A 16634-nucleotide genomic window follows, 5' to 3' on the forward strand; every position below is an offset into this window, starting at 1 on the left:
GGGAAAATGTAACAATGGCCATCAATGTGGATAGCTTTAAAGTGAGACTGAACAGATTGCTAAAAATATGGCTGTCAATAGTTACTAATCATGATGGCTCTGTATTAATTCTAATATCAAAGCAATACATCTCTGAAAGTAACCCAACTGCTGAGGAACATGAGCAAGATGGTGCTATTGCCCTCGCGTCCTGCTGCGGGCACCCTTGATTGGCCTTTGGTCAGATCTAGCAGGGTTCTTCTTATGGCCTGAACTGAAACCATGCCATTTTTGGCTGATGTTTTTTGCGCCTGATGAAACACATTTAAGGGGCACATGAACAAAAACATCAAGCTGCTATCTTTTATTATTCTGACTCACTCACAGAGATCAATGCCTGCTGCTAACAAGCTGTGGAAGAAGCAATAAGCAGTAAACAAGCACCCAGAGGAAAATTATGAAGTAAAAGAGTTCAGGTTGGTCTGATCGTGAAGTGGAAATATGTGAACTAGACTTTTCTGGAGCTTCTTTCGTTTCAGGGTCTTTTCTCTTCCTGGGGGGAAAAAGAGAGATAAGAAAAAATAATAAATATGAATGGATTGGCTAAGGTCATGACTGGACATACTTTGGATTTCGTTGCCTGTAGTTATTTGATGGTGGTGTAAGTGCCCCGATATCCCCACAATCCAACTATACTTTAATGTCAAATTGCTGGAAGGCCAGCATGGGCTGCAGAGGCTGCAATGACTGACAAAACAAGGCAGAGGTAGTATTGTGAATATAGCATGCAGATCCTGGACATGTGGAAGTCTAAAACTATGAGAGAAAGGGCTTGAGACAGGAAGTACTCTCCCCACCCACCCCCTCTATGCCCTGCTTTTACAGAAACCAAATATAAAAAAATGAATTCTGGCAACTAGAATAAATGAGGCTGGAACTTCTTTTCATCCCCTAATGCATTCCTGAAAATTCTTCCTGTCTGCCTCTTCTGGAATATACCAGATCTTGTTGGGAAGTTGAAGTCAATTAAGCCATTAATCAGTTGAAGTCAATTAAGCCATTATCTTTTAGATATCAAAGCAAGCAACCTCTTCAGGAACGCTTTAGCTCCTTCGGAATGGCTATCAAGTCTTTTTTCCCCACGAAATCACCTTAACCTGATGCTATTTTAAAGATGTAAATATGCCCAGGAAAACCTAGCCTTTTTGATGCAGTCATCCCCATCCATTTCCCAATTTGATGGTGGCTGTTGCCCCCAGACTCTCAATCTGAGTCTCTACTGCTATCCACAGAAAATTCTTTAAGATAGGTAGATATTACCCCTCAATACAATTGTAAAATGCCTCCTTTCACTTTTCTGTTTTAGTTAGCTCTGAATGCTGGGTATTAGTGTGTGTCCATCTTGTATGAGTGTTCTTTCATGTTATTCCCTGCTAAAAGTTAATTAGTTCACTTGTGCCTAGAATCTTTCTCAATTCGTACTGGTACAGTCGATCCTGACATTACCCCATTTGCAAAGCCAAGCCAAATTTCACCAACTTATTAAAAACACACTGCTATTAGTGTGGAGGCTCCCCAAGCCTCCACATCTTTGTGGGTAACAGTGGGGATTGTTTGCACATGACATGGTCTTTTGTCCTTTCCATGTGATACCTTGGCTACTATCCTTTATCAAAGAAAGCCAGTCCTGGTTATCTGGGATTTCAGAAGCTCATGGAGGCACGGGCACGACATGTATATTTATTGCCACATTTGATTTGCTTCGCTACATTTCACTCCCTTATTGGGCACGTTGATGGTTGACAGGCTACAGGAATCATTCACTGCTGCTTTCACCTATAATTTTTGTAGTTATGTGGGTCCCCCCCACCTTAATTTAGTGGGCTGTCTCTGCATTCTAACTCCTTTATGATGGAAATTTTATTACATCTCTTTGAATGCCATGGGGGGGGGGCATGAAAGCCATGCACCATGAGAAATTCCTCATAAAATGTCTTTACACCATCTTCAGATGCAAATTCTTCTAAATGAAAGGTGAAAATTAAACATACAGAAGATTTTGGCAGTACAGTTGGCCCTTCTTATCCATGGATTTTTTATACACGGATTCAAGCATCCACGACTTGAAAATATTTTTTAAAAAGTATAAATTTCAAGTATCAAACCTTTATACCATTTTATCTAAGGGACACCATTTTGCTATACCATTGTATTTAACGGGACTTGAGCATACATGGATTTTGTTATTCACAGGTGGTCCTGGAACCAAACCCAGTGGATAACAAGGGCCCACTGTATTCCTAAGCAGTGTTCTGCTTTTAATAAAATGCCTGTCAGAGAAAAGTGAAAGACAGGCAATCTTTGCTGACATATATATTCCCAGTGCTACCTGCTCCAACTAGGGATATAAATCTTTTCTTATTTCATTGTCTAACATAAGAAATAAATATTTCAAAAGAATATTTGCAAATATTTGGAAAATGATTGGAAACCATGTTTTTCAATAGTTAACAAATCCTGTTGAGAAGAATCCTGGACCACTGCTGAGTGAAATTATGAAAAAAAATTACACACTTTTCCAACGATTTTTCACATTGACAAGACTGTTTTTTTCAAAAAATGCATGCAGACTTTCATTTTTGCAGAAAGTACTTTTCACACACACACACACACACACACACACACACTTTGTGCACAGAATGTTTTCCCCACATAAAACCCTCTTTTGTATAAAAATTTCACATTTTTATTGTTGCTGCTACAAAAAGAGGCACTGGTATTTTACTCATGTGCAGGAATGAAAAATCTTGCAGCAGTTGACAATTTTTTCAACACAATGTCTCAACATATTGTGACACACTTTTCCATTAACATAAAAAATTTGCAAGTATTCTTTACAGGCCAACTCCTAAGCCTCTGGAGGAGATTTGGGCAACTGCAAGGGGAGTCTCCTGCCTTATATAACATGGTTGTTATGTGCCTTCAGGTCAACTCTGAATAACGGAGACTCTTTCATAGGGTTTTCTTGGCAAGATTGGTCCTCCTTCCTTTTAGGCTGAGAGAAAATAATTTGTCCAAGATCAAATGGATTTATGTGGTTGAGCAGGGATTCGAATTAACACTCAAATCACTATACCATGCTAAGGTTTAAACTGATAAGCAAAGGATGAAGATACAGTTACTAGTCAAAGCAATGGGTTCTGCACCCACAGCCTGAGCCTAGTTTCTTTTGACTTCATGGTTTGAATGACAGCCATCCATTCTAACATCTCAAACACTTCACCTGACCATCAAAACCTGGTGTTCCTTGCTGCTGCCTGCCTTTTTGTTATTCTAAGAAAAAACACAGGGTCATTTATGTACATAAGAAAAAACAATGCAGCAACTCTAAGGACTGGGTTAGAAGATTTCTTGCTAATGTCATGGGTGGCTTCCAGTCAGCATCTTCCATAGAGAGCTTTTGCTGCCATCTTGGAAAACCTGGTTCCTACTTCGTCTCTCCCTATAAGAGTTTGGCAGCGGAGAGGACAAAGTATATTTATGTTCAATATGGTTAGTCAAATATTATGTCTGTGTCCACCCTAAGGCTCAAAATTCACAAAGGAAGGGAAAGTACCCACCTGACAGAAGGACTTGTGCTTTCACTTGTGCCTGTGCTCCTCTGTAGATCAGTACTATCATTTTCCTGAAAATATTTAATCCATGAATATAACAACATTATAATCAAGTACCCTAGACTGTAAAGTATCTGACTCAACTGTGTGCCAAATAGGACAATTTGATCCCATCTATTTTGTTCAGCTTCTGTGATGAATTTGGGAATAGCATGGGCATTTTGTTTTCAGAATCATGATGTATAAAGCATATGCATAAAAATGGCTCTCACCTCTTGAAAGTCTATCTTCTATACCCATTTCTTTTGTAGTACTAAATTTGCCTTCACTCTCGAGAGACCTTCAGGATTACAGCCAGGGTGGTGGGAAAACCCAGGTGGGGTGTTGGAAGCTTTGGGGTCCTATGGATAATGGAGCTCCTACTTCTCAGGGAAGAAAGAAGCAGGGAGAGGCTTCCCCCTCAGTCTGAGGAGGGGCTCTCTGGGCTTCTTGGCCCTCCTTCTCCTTTTTTTCCTTGGCAAGATTTCTTCAGAGGGGATTTTTGCTACAGCCTTCATCTGAGGCAGAGACAGTGTGACTTGCCCAATGTCTCTTAGTGGGTTTCATGGCTGAGCTTGGATTCAAGCCCTGGTCTCCGGAGTCGAAAGATCAAACTGCTGGCTCTTTGTTTTTATTGTGTTGTGCCTTCTGTGCTTTATTATGCTTGTTGTTGTTATTATTGTGTGCCTCCAGGTCATTTCCAACTTATGGGTCCAGAACACCCTCCTTCCCTTCTGAGAACCGGTTCCTGGTGACCCTAAGGTGAAACTATCATGGGCAAGCTTCGTTAGAGGGGGATTTGCATTGCCATCTTCTGAGACTGAGAGAACATGACTTGTGTGTGTGGTGCCTTCAAGTCGTTTACGACTTATGTCGACCCTAAGATGAAACTATCACGGAGTTTTCTTGGCAAGTTTTGTCAGAGGGGGGTTTGATATTGCTAGCCTGAGGCTGAGAGGGTGTACCTTGGGTTTTCCCCCCTGGAAGTCCCACCCCAGAAGTTCTGCCCCCTGACAACAGGTGACACCCAGTGTGGGAGCATCACTGAGTTTGGGCACCCAGCCTCATAGTAGATTATCACATGTCATTTTTCGCCTGATTAGGATATGGGCTGGGAACAGGCTTAAACTGGTGAGAATGGGTGTTATCGCACAGGAAAACACAACTGATGCCATCCTTCAAAATCAGTGGGCAAAGCGTGGCTGGAGTATGGTTTGTGGTCTACTGGCGGCATTGGCGGCATTTTCCTATGCGGCAACATCCGTTCTCACCTGTTCTCACTTCGTGCCTGGATCAGGCAAAAATGATGTGCAATAATCTCCTCTAAGGTTTGACATTACTACCCTAGTCATAGGAAAGTTCACTCTATTTTTCATGCATTTTAAAAAAAAAAACAAGTTTCTGAAATCTCCTCATGTCTCTCTCCAACGATGTCTCCTGCAACCCACAAATATTGCACCATTTTATTTTATATAAGGACCCTGATTACTGTACAGGAGATCTCTGGGGAGCTGTTCAGCCATCCACTTCTGTCTTTAAGGTAGCAGTTTTAACGGCAGCACTCCTAGTTATTTGTTAGCAAGGAACAATTAGGTAGCTGGCAAATACTTCAAAATGAGGTCCCTTACGCAATAGGTGTGGTTAAACTGAATCCCCAAGATGCTTATATAGTGTATAGTGGAAGAAATATGTGTATGTTAGCCAGCGTATTGCTATTTTTTTATCCTATGTTTTAAAATATTTTTTTCCTGTGTTTTAGGCCTGAGACAGAGGGGCAGGAAGCGGTGTGCCAGCGCTGAAACTAGAATTCAGGAGTGCAGAGCAAGCACACACTTCCTAACCCTAGCGTGCGGCAGTGGCGCCATCATGGCGGCCTCCGGTCCACATGGGGGCCGCCATGATGGTGCAGCATCTGCACATCATAGACAGGAAGTGGCGTCGTGGCAGCTCCTCTTCTAGTTTGCAGCACTGCAAAAAAATAAATAAAAAAAAAACCCTGCTCTAGGCAGCTTCTTTATGACAGCGCGTTGGTGCTGTGCAGTGCGGCTGCTGCGGCACTGACGAGGGGGAAAGATGGGCAGTGCGGAGCTGCCCGTCTGTCCAGCCCCTTAGTCCATGTATTTCACCATGGGACTCAGATGATTACTTGCACCTCTCAGTTGGCTTTCGCCATAACTATGCTGTTGCCATACATCTGCCTGCACGCTATGGTCACTATTTGAGTTTGTTCCAGGGAGGCCACTGCCAAATGAGACAGGACATGTGATGGCTAAGGACAGAGTCTTTGCCTTTGGAATGCTTTCCAAAGAGACTCTCCTATATCATCATCTTTTAAGCCACAGTGCCAACTATATTGCCATAACTGAGTAAAAACCATGTTGAAATCTTTGAAGGAGCCCAGTTTCACAGAGATCCTGAGTTAGGATGACCAAAATGAGACCACACAAAAGATGAGGAGGGGAGGAGCTCTCTGAAGCCTGCAATCCTATAGCCATTTACCTGGAAGTAAACCTTGCTGAATACAATGGGGCTTACTTCTGAAGACGTCTATGTGACTTCATATTAGGCACCACATTATTGTAAGTTCATTTTTGGAGGAATATTAGGAGGAATGAAAATTGAAAATGACACAAAAAATAAATCATATACTTACCTTAGAGGAAGAATCAGAAACATATCTTTGGAAAACATTGGGATCACTGTGGCTAATTCTGCAAAGCACAAGCAAAACATTGTATAAGTGAGGAATAATTTAAAGAATGACTGGATTCTTAACAATTTTGCTAAAATAGGTCCCCCCTATCTGGTGATCTCCAGATATGCTGAATGATACCTCCCATCACTCTTAGTTAGTATTTTAGGTGCGATAATGGTGGCAGTAGCCAAATACATCTGGTGAGCAAGGTTGAAGATGGCTGATGAAAGACACAGACTTCCTCCATCTGGACATGCATCCAGACGAACGGCCTATTTCTGTATTCTATCTAGTGTAGTCCAAATTGCTAAAATCCTCTACACCTAATATCCCCATTTCCCAGAATTTAATGGTCTCAGCCTAACATAAAGCTACTTTGGTGGATCAGCCAATGGCTTTTGGATAAAGAATCACCTAATCCCCAAATCCACATGTGAAACAGGGATGTACATATGAAACCCCGGGAACATATGGTCCTGCAGATATTATTAGAATGTATTTCCTGTAATCCACCACCACTGGCTATGTTGGCTAGAGTTCATGGAAGAGATATGCCAACAACGTCTAAAGGCCATGTTCTTTGCTAGTAGGCACTTGCTATTATGTACTCCCCTTTCTCTTTAAACAGTGAGAGTGAGTAAAATTCAGGCAGAAAAGGATATGGTAATGAGCACTATAAGGTGAAATGAAGAGTCCTCAAAATAAATCCCATTGGTGGAACATCTACACTTACAAATCATGTAATTTGACACCATGCTAACTGTCATGGCTCTATATTACAGAATCCTGGGATCTGTAGTTTTATGAGGCACCAGCATTCGTTGGCAGAGAAGGCTAAAGACCTTACAAAAATACAAATCCCATAATTCCTAGGATGGAGCTACAGCACTTAAAGTAGGGTTAAACACAGAAACATTACTACATAGAAACATTACTACATACTACTATGATCTACATAGAAACATTACTTTCTGCACAGAAAACACTGTTTTTTGCACAGAAAATTTTGTTTTCTGCATAAATTAACAACATGAGAATTTTGCACAGAATAAATATCTAATTACAGAATCAGTATTTTCTGTGAAGGAAATTGTATTTCTGAATAGAAATATCATTTTTCTGGGCAGAAAGTCTGTGTTCTCCACAAATCAACTACATGCAAATTTTGTCCAGAATAAGTCCCGAACTGCAAAGATTCATGTGGTCCAGGATTCTTCTCAACAGGATTTGTTAACTGTTAAAAAACATAGTTTCCAACCATTTTCTAAATATTTGCAAATATTCTTTCCCTCCCTACTTGAATGGATAAAGTTCAGCCAATTTGATTCACTGTTCCGAACAATGACTGTAGGAAAAGATGATTGGATTTTTTGGGAAAATTTATCTCTCTTTCTAAACAGTTCATATTGACAGCATTAAGGTTACTTCCTTGCAAAGGCTTACTGCAAAGATAGGGCAGTTTCCACAAAGCTTGTCTACTTGCCAATTTCAAATAACTCTTGAGGAAAAAAACAGCTGGTCTGTCACCTAATTTGGAGAGCATGTGTGCTGGAAAATTAAGTAGAGTTGCTCATATGGTAAATCCAGCCTGTACAATTTGTGGCCCACTGAGGCAAACATAAACTTCCAGATCCAGGATGGTTAGCCACCAGAGAGTCTAGATAAATCCTCTGGCTGTGGAGCTGATGGTATTTTGCAGTACTACTTTTACTTCGCCACTACACAAGACCTAGAAAGCCACGATGAAGTAGCAGGGGTAGCAAGGAAGGAACACATATCCAACAAGGAAATTTTGGGTTTTATTTTAAGTACAGGTGATCACTTGCTTGAAGAGGTGAGCCAGTTTTAAATGGGAAAGTCCTTTTTTGCTGAGTAATTGTTGCTATGCCATATACTGCTGAATTTATTGAAAGAGTTAAGTATACACGTAACTTAGTCTCCCTTGTTGAAAACAGCAGGGCACAAAAAGTTGCTTACAAATTGGCTGGATCATGTCCTTCCACAATGCATTTGGCCACCTGAGCATTTCTCTGCAGCTTGTGCCATGACTGTCTAGGATTGCAGCCATGACACCCAATAAAATATGAGATGTGGCAGGTAAATAAGCTTTGCCTGGAAATTGGACATGGAAAGACAGGTTTTATCGTTAGAAAGCAAAGAAAGAAAGAGTACCTTGAGAGTCCCTGATAATCTACAGGTTCTTCTTCTTGCTTATCTAATAACCGAGTAGAGCCAGCTTTTGGACTCTGAGCATTTTCTCCTTGGAAAATTGCCTTGTTCTTCCGTTTCTCTTTCTTTTTACTTCTTTCTTCTGGTAGTTTTCTTTCTTCAGCTGCAGTATCAAACTGGTTTACCACAATCTATTAAGGATGGATGGATGGATAGATAGACAGACAGATAGACAGAAAGATTTTTTAAAAGAAAAATAGTGGTAAAAGCCAAACTTTGTACAACCATTACAACACAAACTTCTTCCTTTTTCCCTTTTCCAATAAGCTAAATAAGCTGCACTTGTCTCTGATGGTTTTAATGACTTAAATTGTATTTTATTATTGTTAAGTGGGAATTATTATGTTGATTGTTTAGGAAGGGAAGGGATAGTGGGATTTATTTTTACACTGTATGAATTTTATTGTTGTTGTAAGCTGTCTCAATCCTGTTGGAGAGGCGGAATAGAAATAAATTATTAGTATTAGTATTCACATCTGTATCTATATCACTATATGGGGATTTCTGTTTTAATTTCATTCTGAAAAATAGAGGTTCCCAAAGCAGCTAATAGCAAATAAACAACATGAAAATGAAAATTACAAAAGAAAACTGTAAAACTATAAAATATACACACAAAGGAGCCAGTAATAAATAAAATAATACAAGACAATTCAAACACTTATACCAGACAGATGGAAAAGATAACTGGTAACAGTTAACTGATAAAAAAATATTTTAGATGGCAATGGAAAATAGGCAAAGCAGAAGCAAAATTAACTTTCCAGAGCATGGGATTAATTTAACATAATGTGATCCACATGTGAAAAGGCCCTCTCACACTTCCCTGTCAATCATCCATCAGTGTCCATGTAGTCACTCACCAGAAATCCCAATTTACATAAAACTTGGACATTCTAATATATATCTGTAGATGCAAGCTTTTTTTAAAAAAATACAGTAATTTAAACAAAAATACATACATCTCAACACTACAAGAAAGCTTATGACCAAGTGAGCCACATATCTGCTCTATTGTCAAAAAGCGAATTATTGATGGCAATTTCAAAGACACACATATGATCCTTTACTGTAGTTCTCTATCTTTCAACTGGGCTGGTCCCCAAATAAAAAGTTGGATAAAGGGCTGGAAAATGCTATCTGCCTGTAAACTGATTGTCTCATTTGGGTAGGTGTTTCGTATATATATAATTCTATACTGTGGCCATGCCAAATGCAGCCCTGGGGCATTCTCAAGGATAGTAATAGGGGTGATACACAGGCTGGCATCATGTTGGTTAGTCTTGACTAGAGTAAACACATTCAATTGGTTGCTGAATAGTGAGTCAGCATATGAATAAATCAAATTGATTCAATGGGTCTACTTCAATGAGGACTAAAATAGTTTACACCACATACATACATACATACATACATGTATTAGCTTTATGATAGATTCATTAACATTTTAGCATCAGATTTTTGTTGTAACTTTGTTGCAGGTCACCTTGAGTTCCATCTCAGGAGAAAAGTGGAATATAAATTAAACAAGTAAATGAAGATATATTGTTGTGTGCCTTCAAATCATTTCAGACTTATGGCAACCTTAAGGCAAACCTATTATGGGAATTTCTTGGCAAAATCTGTTTCCAGGAGGGTTGCCTTTGCCTTCCTCTGAGGCTGAGGGAGTGTGACTTGCCCAAGGTCACCCTGTGAGTTTCCATGGTCTCCAGAGTCATAGTCCAATGCTCAAGCCATTACACCATACTGGTTCACTTTAGTATTCACACCTTAAAGAAACTATATGCCCCTTTCATCTGTTACCTCCATGGAAGAGCTAACACAGACAAACGGGCTGCAGTGCCTTGCACCTGGCTCACCCATACCACTCCTGGCCCTGTAATTCATGGGGCTGAGCATATCTCAGATGGAGAAGCCTGAGTGCACTCATCTCTGAGCATGAATGTTTCCCTGGGTCTTGGAACTCTGCACAATCAAGGATTCCAGAACCCAGGAAGTCTTTGAGCACAGGGGTCTATGCACATAGGCATCCCTGCCTTACATGTCAACACTAGAACAGTATGTAGATGCTATCCAGCTCTACTACTCCTTTCCACCTCAGTCCAAGGAATCTGTCTTGGTTCTAAACTGGTCCCTGTTATCAGTAGTGGACTGGGTAAGGCTGAATGAATTGAAATTTAATTCAGGCAAGACACATGTTTCTGGTCTGTTGAAAGAAAGACCAGGGAATAGGGATTCAGCCTGTGCTGGATGCAGCTACACTCTCCCTGAAAAACGCAGATTCACACTTGGGTGCACTCCTGCAATTAGCTCTGAACCTAGAAGTTCAGGTTCCACAATTAAGACTTGTGTGCGAGCTGTGCCCGTTCCTAGAGATATTGGGTGTGGATGCGGTGACACATGACTTAGTTACATCATGTTTGGATTGCTGCAGTGCGCTCTACCTGGGGCTGCCATTGAAGAATGTTTGGAAACTGCAGCTACTGAAAAGAGGTCTAGCCAGATTGTTAACCAGGTACAAGGAGCACACAACTCCTATTTTGAAACAGCTCCACTGGTTGCCCATATGTTTCTGTACACAATTCGAAGTGCTGGTTATTATTATCAATTTTTAAAATTTTATTCACATATGTCTCACCATTTCTGCAACAATGGAACAAAATGGCTTACAACTTATTAAAAACCAGTACATATTAAAATTACATAAAACCCAGTAAAAAGTATAAAATATAAAAATTAATTAAAAACAATCAATCTCTCTGTATGGTTATGACCTACAAAGCCCTGTATGGCTCAAGTCTAGATCATCTGAAGAACTCTCCCATATGGGCCTGACCATGTTTTAAGCTCTTCTAAGGATCCTTCTCTCTGTCCCATCACCCTCACAGGATCATCGCATGAGAACATGAGACAGCCTTCTTGATGGCTGCTCAGTGGCTTCTTTCCTAGAACATACAGACAGGTGCTCTCCTTACTATCCTTTCATAGGCAGGTGGATGCCTTTTTATTTCATCAGATCTTTAAGGGCTGACTGTTCAGGAGAAAGGGGCTTTCATATGCTGTTTTGTTTGTATTTGTTCTTTTTAAATGTTTTTGTTTTAAATTGCTTTTAATGTTAGCAAATTGCGCCTTCAAGTTAGCCTAAGCGAACATTTAAAAAAACAAGGGAACAAACCTTCTCTAAAACTATTTGGATGGCAAAAAGTAAAAGTTAATATATTCATACAAACAAGAATAAAAACAAACATTACCACAGGGATATCTGGGTGACCAGAATTTGTCTGAGTGGAGGATATATTGCTGTTTGCTTTAGGACACACATTCTTCCCTGCAGGAATAGTCTTGTTAAGGGAAGACTTCTTATGACTATGAGATTCTTTCTTCTGCTTTTCTAACTCTTTGTCATCCGCTGCTGCTGGTTCATCCTTTGTTTTGGTGTGTAGGGTTGGCTTTGAAATATCCTCCTCAAAGTTTAGACTATGGGTCTCTTTTTCAGCTAAACAATTCACAATGATCTCAGCACAGATTTTGTTGTTTTCTGAAAGGGAAGGATCTGGATCTAAGTCCTGGTTGGGGGAGGCAAAAGCATTCAACACTTCTGATATGGGAACATCATAATGTGGATAATAGAAGAGATCATGGGGAATTACAGAAACTTTAGAAGAATTTGGTGCTTTCATAGCCATTGACCCATCTTCATTGGTAATATCTAGGCTCTTAGGAGTGTTTCTGATTGTTAAGGAAAAACATTCAGATGGACATGGTGCCTCAGAAGTATCCCTAAAATCAGGCTCATCAGTTTCCTGGCAAGATGCATATGTTTTGTTCTTGTCTGACATTTGCTTTGCATATTCAGGATTTTCTGGAAACTTGGATATTTCCTCATTCAACATTTGTAATACATACTTATGGGCAGATTCTTCCTCTTGAGAACCTGAAATTGGAAATTCAAGGTCCTTTGTCGGATGTTCTGGTACATTTTTAGGTGGATGTGAATTCCAAGGTAAGGAGCGAGTCCTTCTTTCAAGTGTTTCTTTGGTTTCACTGGTTGGCTTTGACTCCTCAGAGTCAACTGGCTCAAGAGAATGTGTGCGATACATAAGAACGGTCGGGGGAAGATCCTCATTCTGCTTCAGGGGATCACTCATCCTCCGTTGATTCCCATCAGACTTGTTCACATTTTTGGTGATAATGTCAGTATTAGGACTAGATTGAAAACCAGTTGGTTCTGGTATTGGCAGTGAGCTGGGCCGCTGGGGTTCTCCTGTCAAAATCTCTGGATGATCCTGATTATTATGAAGTTCTTCATGTGCCATATGAAAATTCTGGTTCTCCTGATCAAGGGGTAAACTAAGAATATGGATTTTGGGAGGTGGTGAGTGGCTTCTGTCTAAGTCAGGAGTATATGTGTGTTCCCCATTTTCATTCAGAATTAAAACCTTTTCTTGCTTTGCGTCCCCTGGTGTTTCCTTGACATGGACGTACGTAGGTTCAGCTTGAAACTCCTTGTCCGCGTCTGAAAAATCTTCCTGCATGACAGTAAATAAAAATAAAAATACTTAATATGGACTCATAAATGTTAGTGTGTATGTGTGTTTTTAAAGAAGGTGTGTTTATTTATAAACTACATCTTCAGGGCATTGTACAGAAAGAGGGGGCCACACTGTGGACCTTTCTTTCCCCACCTTCAAACAGAGGTTGAAATAATTCTTTTCTTCTCCCGTCAAGCCAGATGAACTGTAATTATTATCATTAGTCAAATAAAACAACTGCACTCTTATGCACTGTATTATTTTTGAAACATAACCTCATTACAGCTTCATTTCCCCTAAAGTAGTTTTTTCCAAGTAACCATACTGATTGTAACATATTATCTTATAAGATCTTTTCTGTTCTAAGGCAGCTCAGGGGTCACTTAAACTCATTTGCTACTTCCAAGGAGAGTGGACCTACTAAATCTGAATAGTAAAACAACACCTCTGTAAACCTCATGAATTCGGTGAGTCTTCTCTAATAGAGGCCTTTGAAGAAGACAATAATCTGTTATCTTGATGTCTATCAAGTTACTTGAGTAATGTCTATTGCCACAGTTCTCAAACTTTGATCCTCCCAATATTTTGGGCTTCAATCCCCAGCCAGCATGGTCAGCAGCAGGAATTCTGAGACATGATGTCCCAAACATCTGGAAGAACAGCATATGAGAATCAGTAGTCTACTGTAAATAGCAGCAGCTCTCCAGGTTCTCAGAGTAATTGCAGTTCTTTGCTGTTACCAGCTCCCTGTTCTACCACCAAATGGAATACCTCCAAAGTAATGTTGTGATAGATCAAGGGTTGATGCTCTAGGACCTTTTGTTTAGCAAGGACAAAAGTATAATCTATTACCTCTCTCAGGCTTCTCTAACTCTCTGAGGTTAGTTGTAATTCTCACTGAGAATGATGGATTTTTCCAGCAACAATATACTGTTGTGGGTGACCCCTTTTGCAATCCAAATATCTTGAAGTGGCTTGACTTTGAATATGCAAATAAGATCCATTAGGATTTTATTAGAAAGATGAAAATGGCAAGAAATTATTTATTTATTTATTGACCATTTATGGATTCACCTTTGGAGTATGACAATGAGGACTGTCCTAAGGAGTGCCTCCAAAATTTGGCATTGCACCACTGCTCACAGTTACATTTTAAGTAATTTAAATCTTGACCATCATAGATGAACTCAAATCCACTGGAGCTTAAAAAAAGAATGAATCAATAACACATTAACACCTTTAGCTGGCAAAGTGGAGAACAATGCTGTAAGGTGAGAACTGCTGGCAATCAGAATATCTTGGCTTTTAAACCCATTCAAAATGAAGGATTTACAAACATCACTAAAAGTGTTATTGATATTATTATCCTTGTCAGGGGGAGTTTAGGAGTGAGGGGAAGGAAAACACATACCCCTTCCAGTTCTGGGAAATGCTCCAAAAACTGTGCCACGTAGGTCACAATTGACTGTTCATCGGGTGACTCAACCATGATGTCTGGGGAGAAATCATAACAAGGGTTGTCTCATTGACTAAAGTTTATAAAAAGAGCTATGAATCAAAGTCTAGTTGCAAAAAGGTGTTGCAGATAGTATACAGAATTTAGATGTCAAAGAATCATAGAATCATAAAAGTTGGAGAGATCCCAAGGGCTATTTAATGCCTCCCCTTCTAGTGCAGGAATCCACTACTAAAGCACCCCCAAGAAGTTATCATTTAACCCCTATTTAAAAGCTTCCAACAAAGAAGTCACTTTCCAAAGTAGTCTATTCCACTGTTGAAAAGCCCTCACCAGCTCTTACATTCTTCCTAATGTTCATGTCTTTGTCTTTATCTTATTCTTAGATTCATAGTGATGCTTTATTTTCCCCTCCAGGCTCAAACAAACTTAAGATACTTTTTACTATCCTGGAAGATATCACTACACACCAATGCTGCTCTGATACTTTCTTTCATTTTCTATGTGATGAACATTGATGGCTTTCTAATATGGGTGCCTTAGTCCAGCATGTTCTCTCCCAACGTTGTGCTCTCCAGGTGTTTTGGTCTACAGTTTCCACCTGTTTGCACCAGCATGGCGAATGGGATGCACATCTGAGATGCACCAAGCTGGGGAAGGGTGGTGTAGCAAGAAGTTGGGCAATGTAGGTACAAAAGCACTATAGTAAAGGCCAGTTCACACAATTCGAAATCTAAATTAATCAAATGAGATCTGTTGCTCAATGAAATCAGTGGAAACCTATTATTCACTGAGGGCCTTGAATCTAACTGAAGCCTCTGTGAAGAGAAGTGGGTTGGAGGCAGTCATTTTTACCCCTTCCCCTTCCCTGAGGTGCCCTGTGAAAATCTGATAAAAAGTTGTGTGGCTCTCCAGAACAGTGAAGAATAAGAAGTCTTGTAGCAATCAGTGGCATCCTTTTGTGAATGGAAGAACTTCTATTTGTGTGCAGGCATGATTGGCGTAGGGTAGTGTAGTAGTTATCAAACTGTGGAGTGGGACCCCCAGGAGGGATGTGGAAGCAGCCTACAGAGGCATGAGACTTGGAGGTCTTCATCAGCCTGCTGTCCTGGGGGACTTCAACATCCATGCAAGACTGCTCTATCAGGAACGGCTCAGGACTTCATGTCCACCATGACAATCATAGGGCTGTTCCAAGTAATACTGGGGATCACCCATGTTGCAGGACATGCTCTGGACCTAGTCTTCTGTTCTGGGCAGGATATCAGTGATCTGCGAGTGGAGGAACTGTCTGTAGTTCCATTGTCATGGACTGTTCACTACCTGGTAGGGTTTAGACTCACTGGGACTCAGAGCCTCTGCAGGGATGGAGGGCCAATTAAGATGGTCTGCCCCAAGAGGCTTATGGATTAAGACAGATTCCTGATGGCTCTTGGGGAGTTTCCTGTTGCCTTGGCAGGTGATGCTGTCAAAGCCCTGGCAGATCTCTGGAATAGGGAAATGGCTAGGGCAGTGGACATGATTACTTCTAAGTGTCCCCTCCCAAACATGCCCCCTGGTTCACTAGGGAACTGGTGGTGACAAAACGAGTGGGATGGAGACTAGAGCAATGGTGGCAGAAGACTTGGAATGAATCTGACTGAAAATGGGCTAGGGCCCATTGAAAGGCCTATGCCAAGGCAATGGAGGCAGTCAAGAAATTATACTTCTCTGCCAACACTGAGTTTATATGGTGTCATCCAGCAAAGCTATTCTGAGTGGTCAGGGGTCTTCTACATTCTAGCCCCCAAGAACAAAACAAAGACTATTAAACAGCTCACTGTGAAGAATTTGCAAGACATTTTGCAGACAAAATCACTCAAATTCAATCTGACTTGGATGCTGTAGTTGACTCAGGTCCAGTGGATGTAGTCTTGACACCTGCTTGTTCTGCATTGTTGGATAAGTTTCAGTTTGTGCAACCTGAGGATGTGGACAGGATCCTTGGTGAACTGAGGGCCATCACATGTATGCTGGATCCTTGCCCTTCCTGGCTTCTGAAAGCAGTCAGATAGAGACTGGCCGAGTGGGTAAGGGGGGTGACAAATGTC

At 40.6% G+C, this 16634-nt stretch overlaps 1 protein-coding gene across 9 annotated transcripts in view; it reads right to left on the reverse strand.

Annotated features, from left to right (window-relative positions):
• Positions 1-328: 328 nt before the first annotated feature.
• Positions 329-16634, reverse strand: part of CLMN (calmin) — a 112651-nt gene continuing 96345 nt past the window's right edge. For 8 of the 9 annotated variants that reach the window (XM_042445858.1, XM_042445859.1, XM_042445861.1 and 5 more), the window contains 6 exons: positions 14500-14582; positions 11808-13085; positions 8500-8687; positions 6286-6343; positions 3600-3664; positions 329-532 (listed from right to left, as the gene is read on the reverse strand). In XM_042445858.1, coding sequence (XP_042301792.1) covers positions 370-532; positions 3600-3664; positions 6286-6343; positions 8500-8687; positions 11808-13085; positions 14500-14582 — 1835 coding nt within the window. In that variant the 3' untranslated portion in view covers positions 329-369. The remainder of the gene's footprint in view (positions 533-3599; positions 3665-6285; positions 6344-8499; positions 8688-11807; positions 13086-14499; positions 14583-16634) is intronic. The other variant, XM_042445865.1, reaches the window with a different exon arrangement.

This window comes from Sceloporus undulatus, chromosome 1, assembly GCF_019175285.1.
Source record: "Sceloporus undulatus isolate JIND9_A2432 ecotype Alabama chromosome 1, SceUnd_v1.1, whole genome shotgun sequence".
NCBI lineage: Eukaryota > Metazoa > Chordata > Lepidosauria > Squamata > Phrynosomatidae > Sceloporus > Sceloporus undulatus.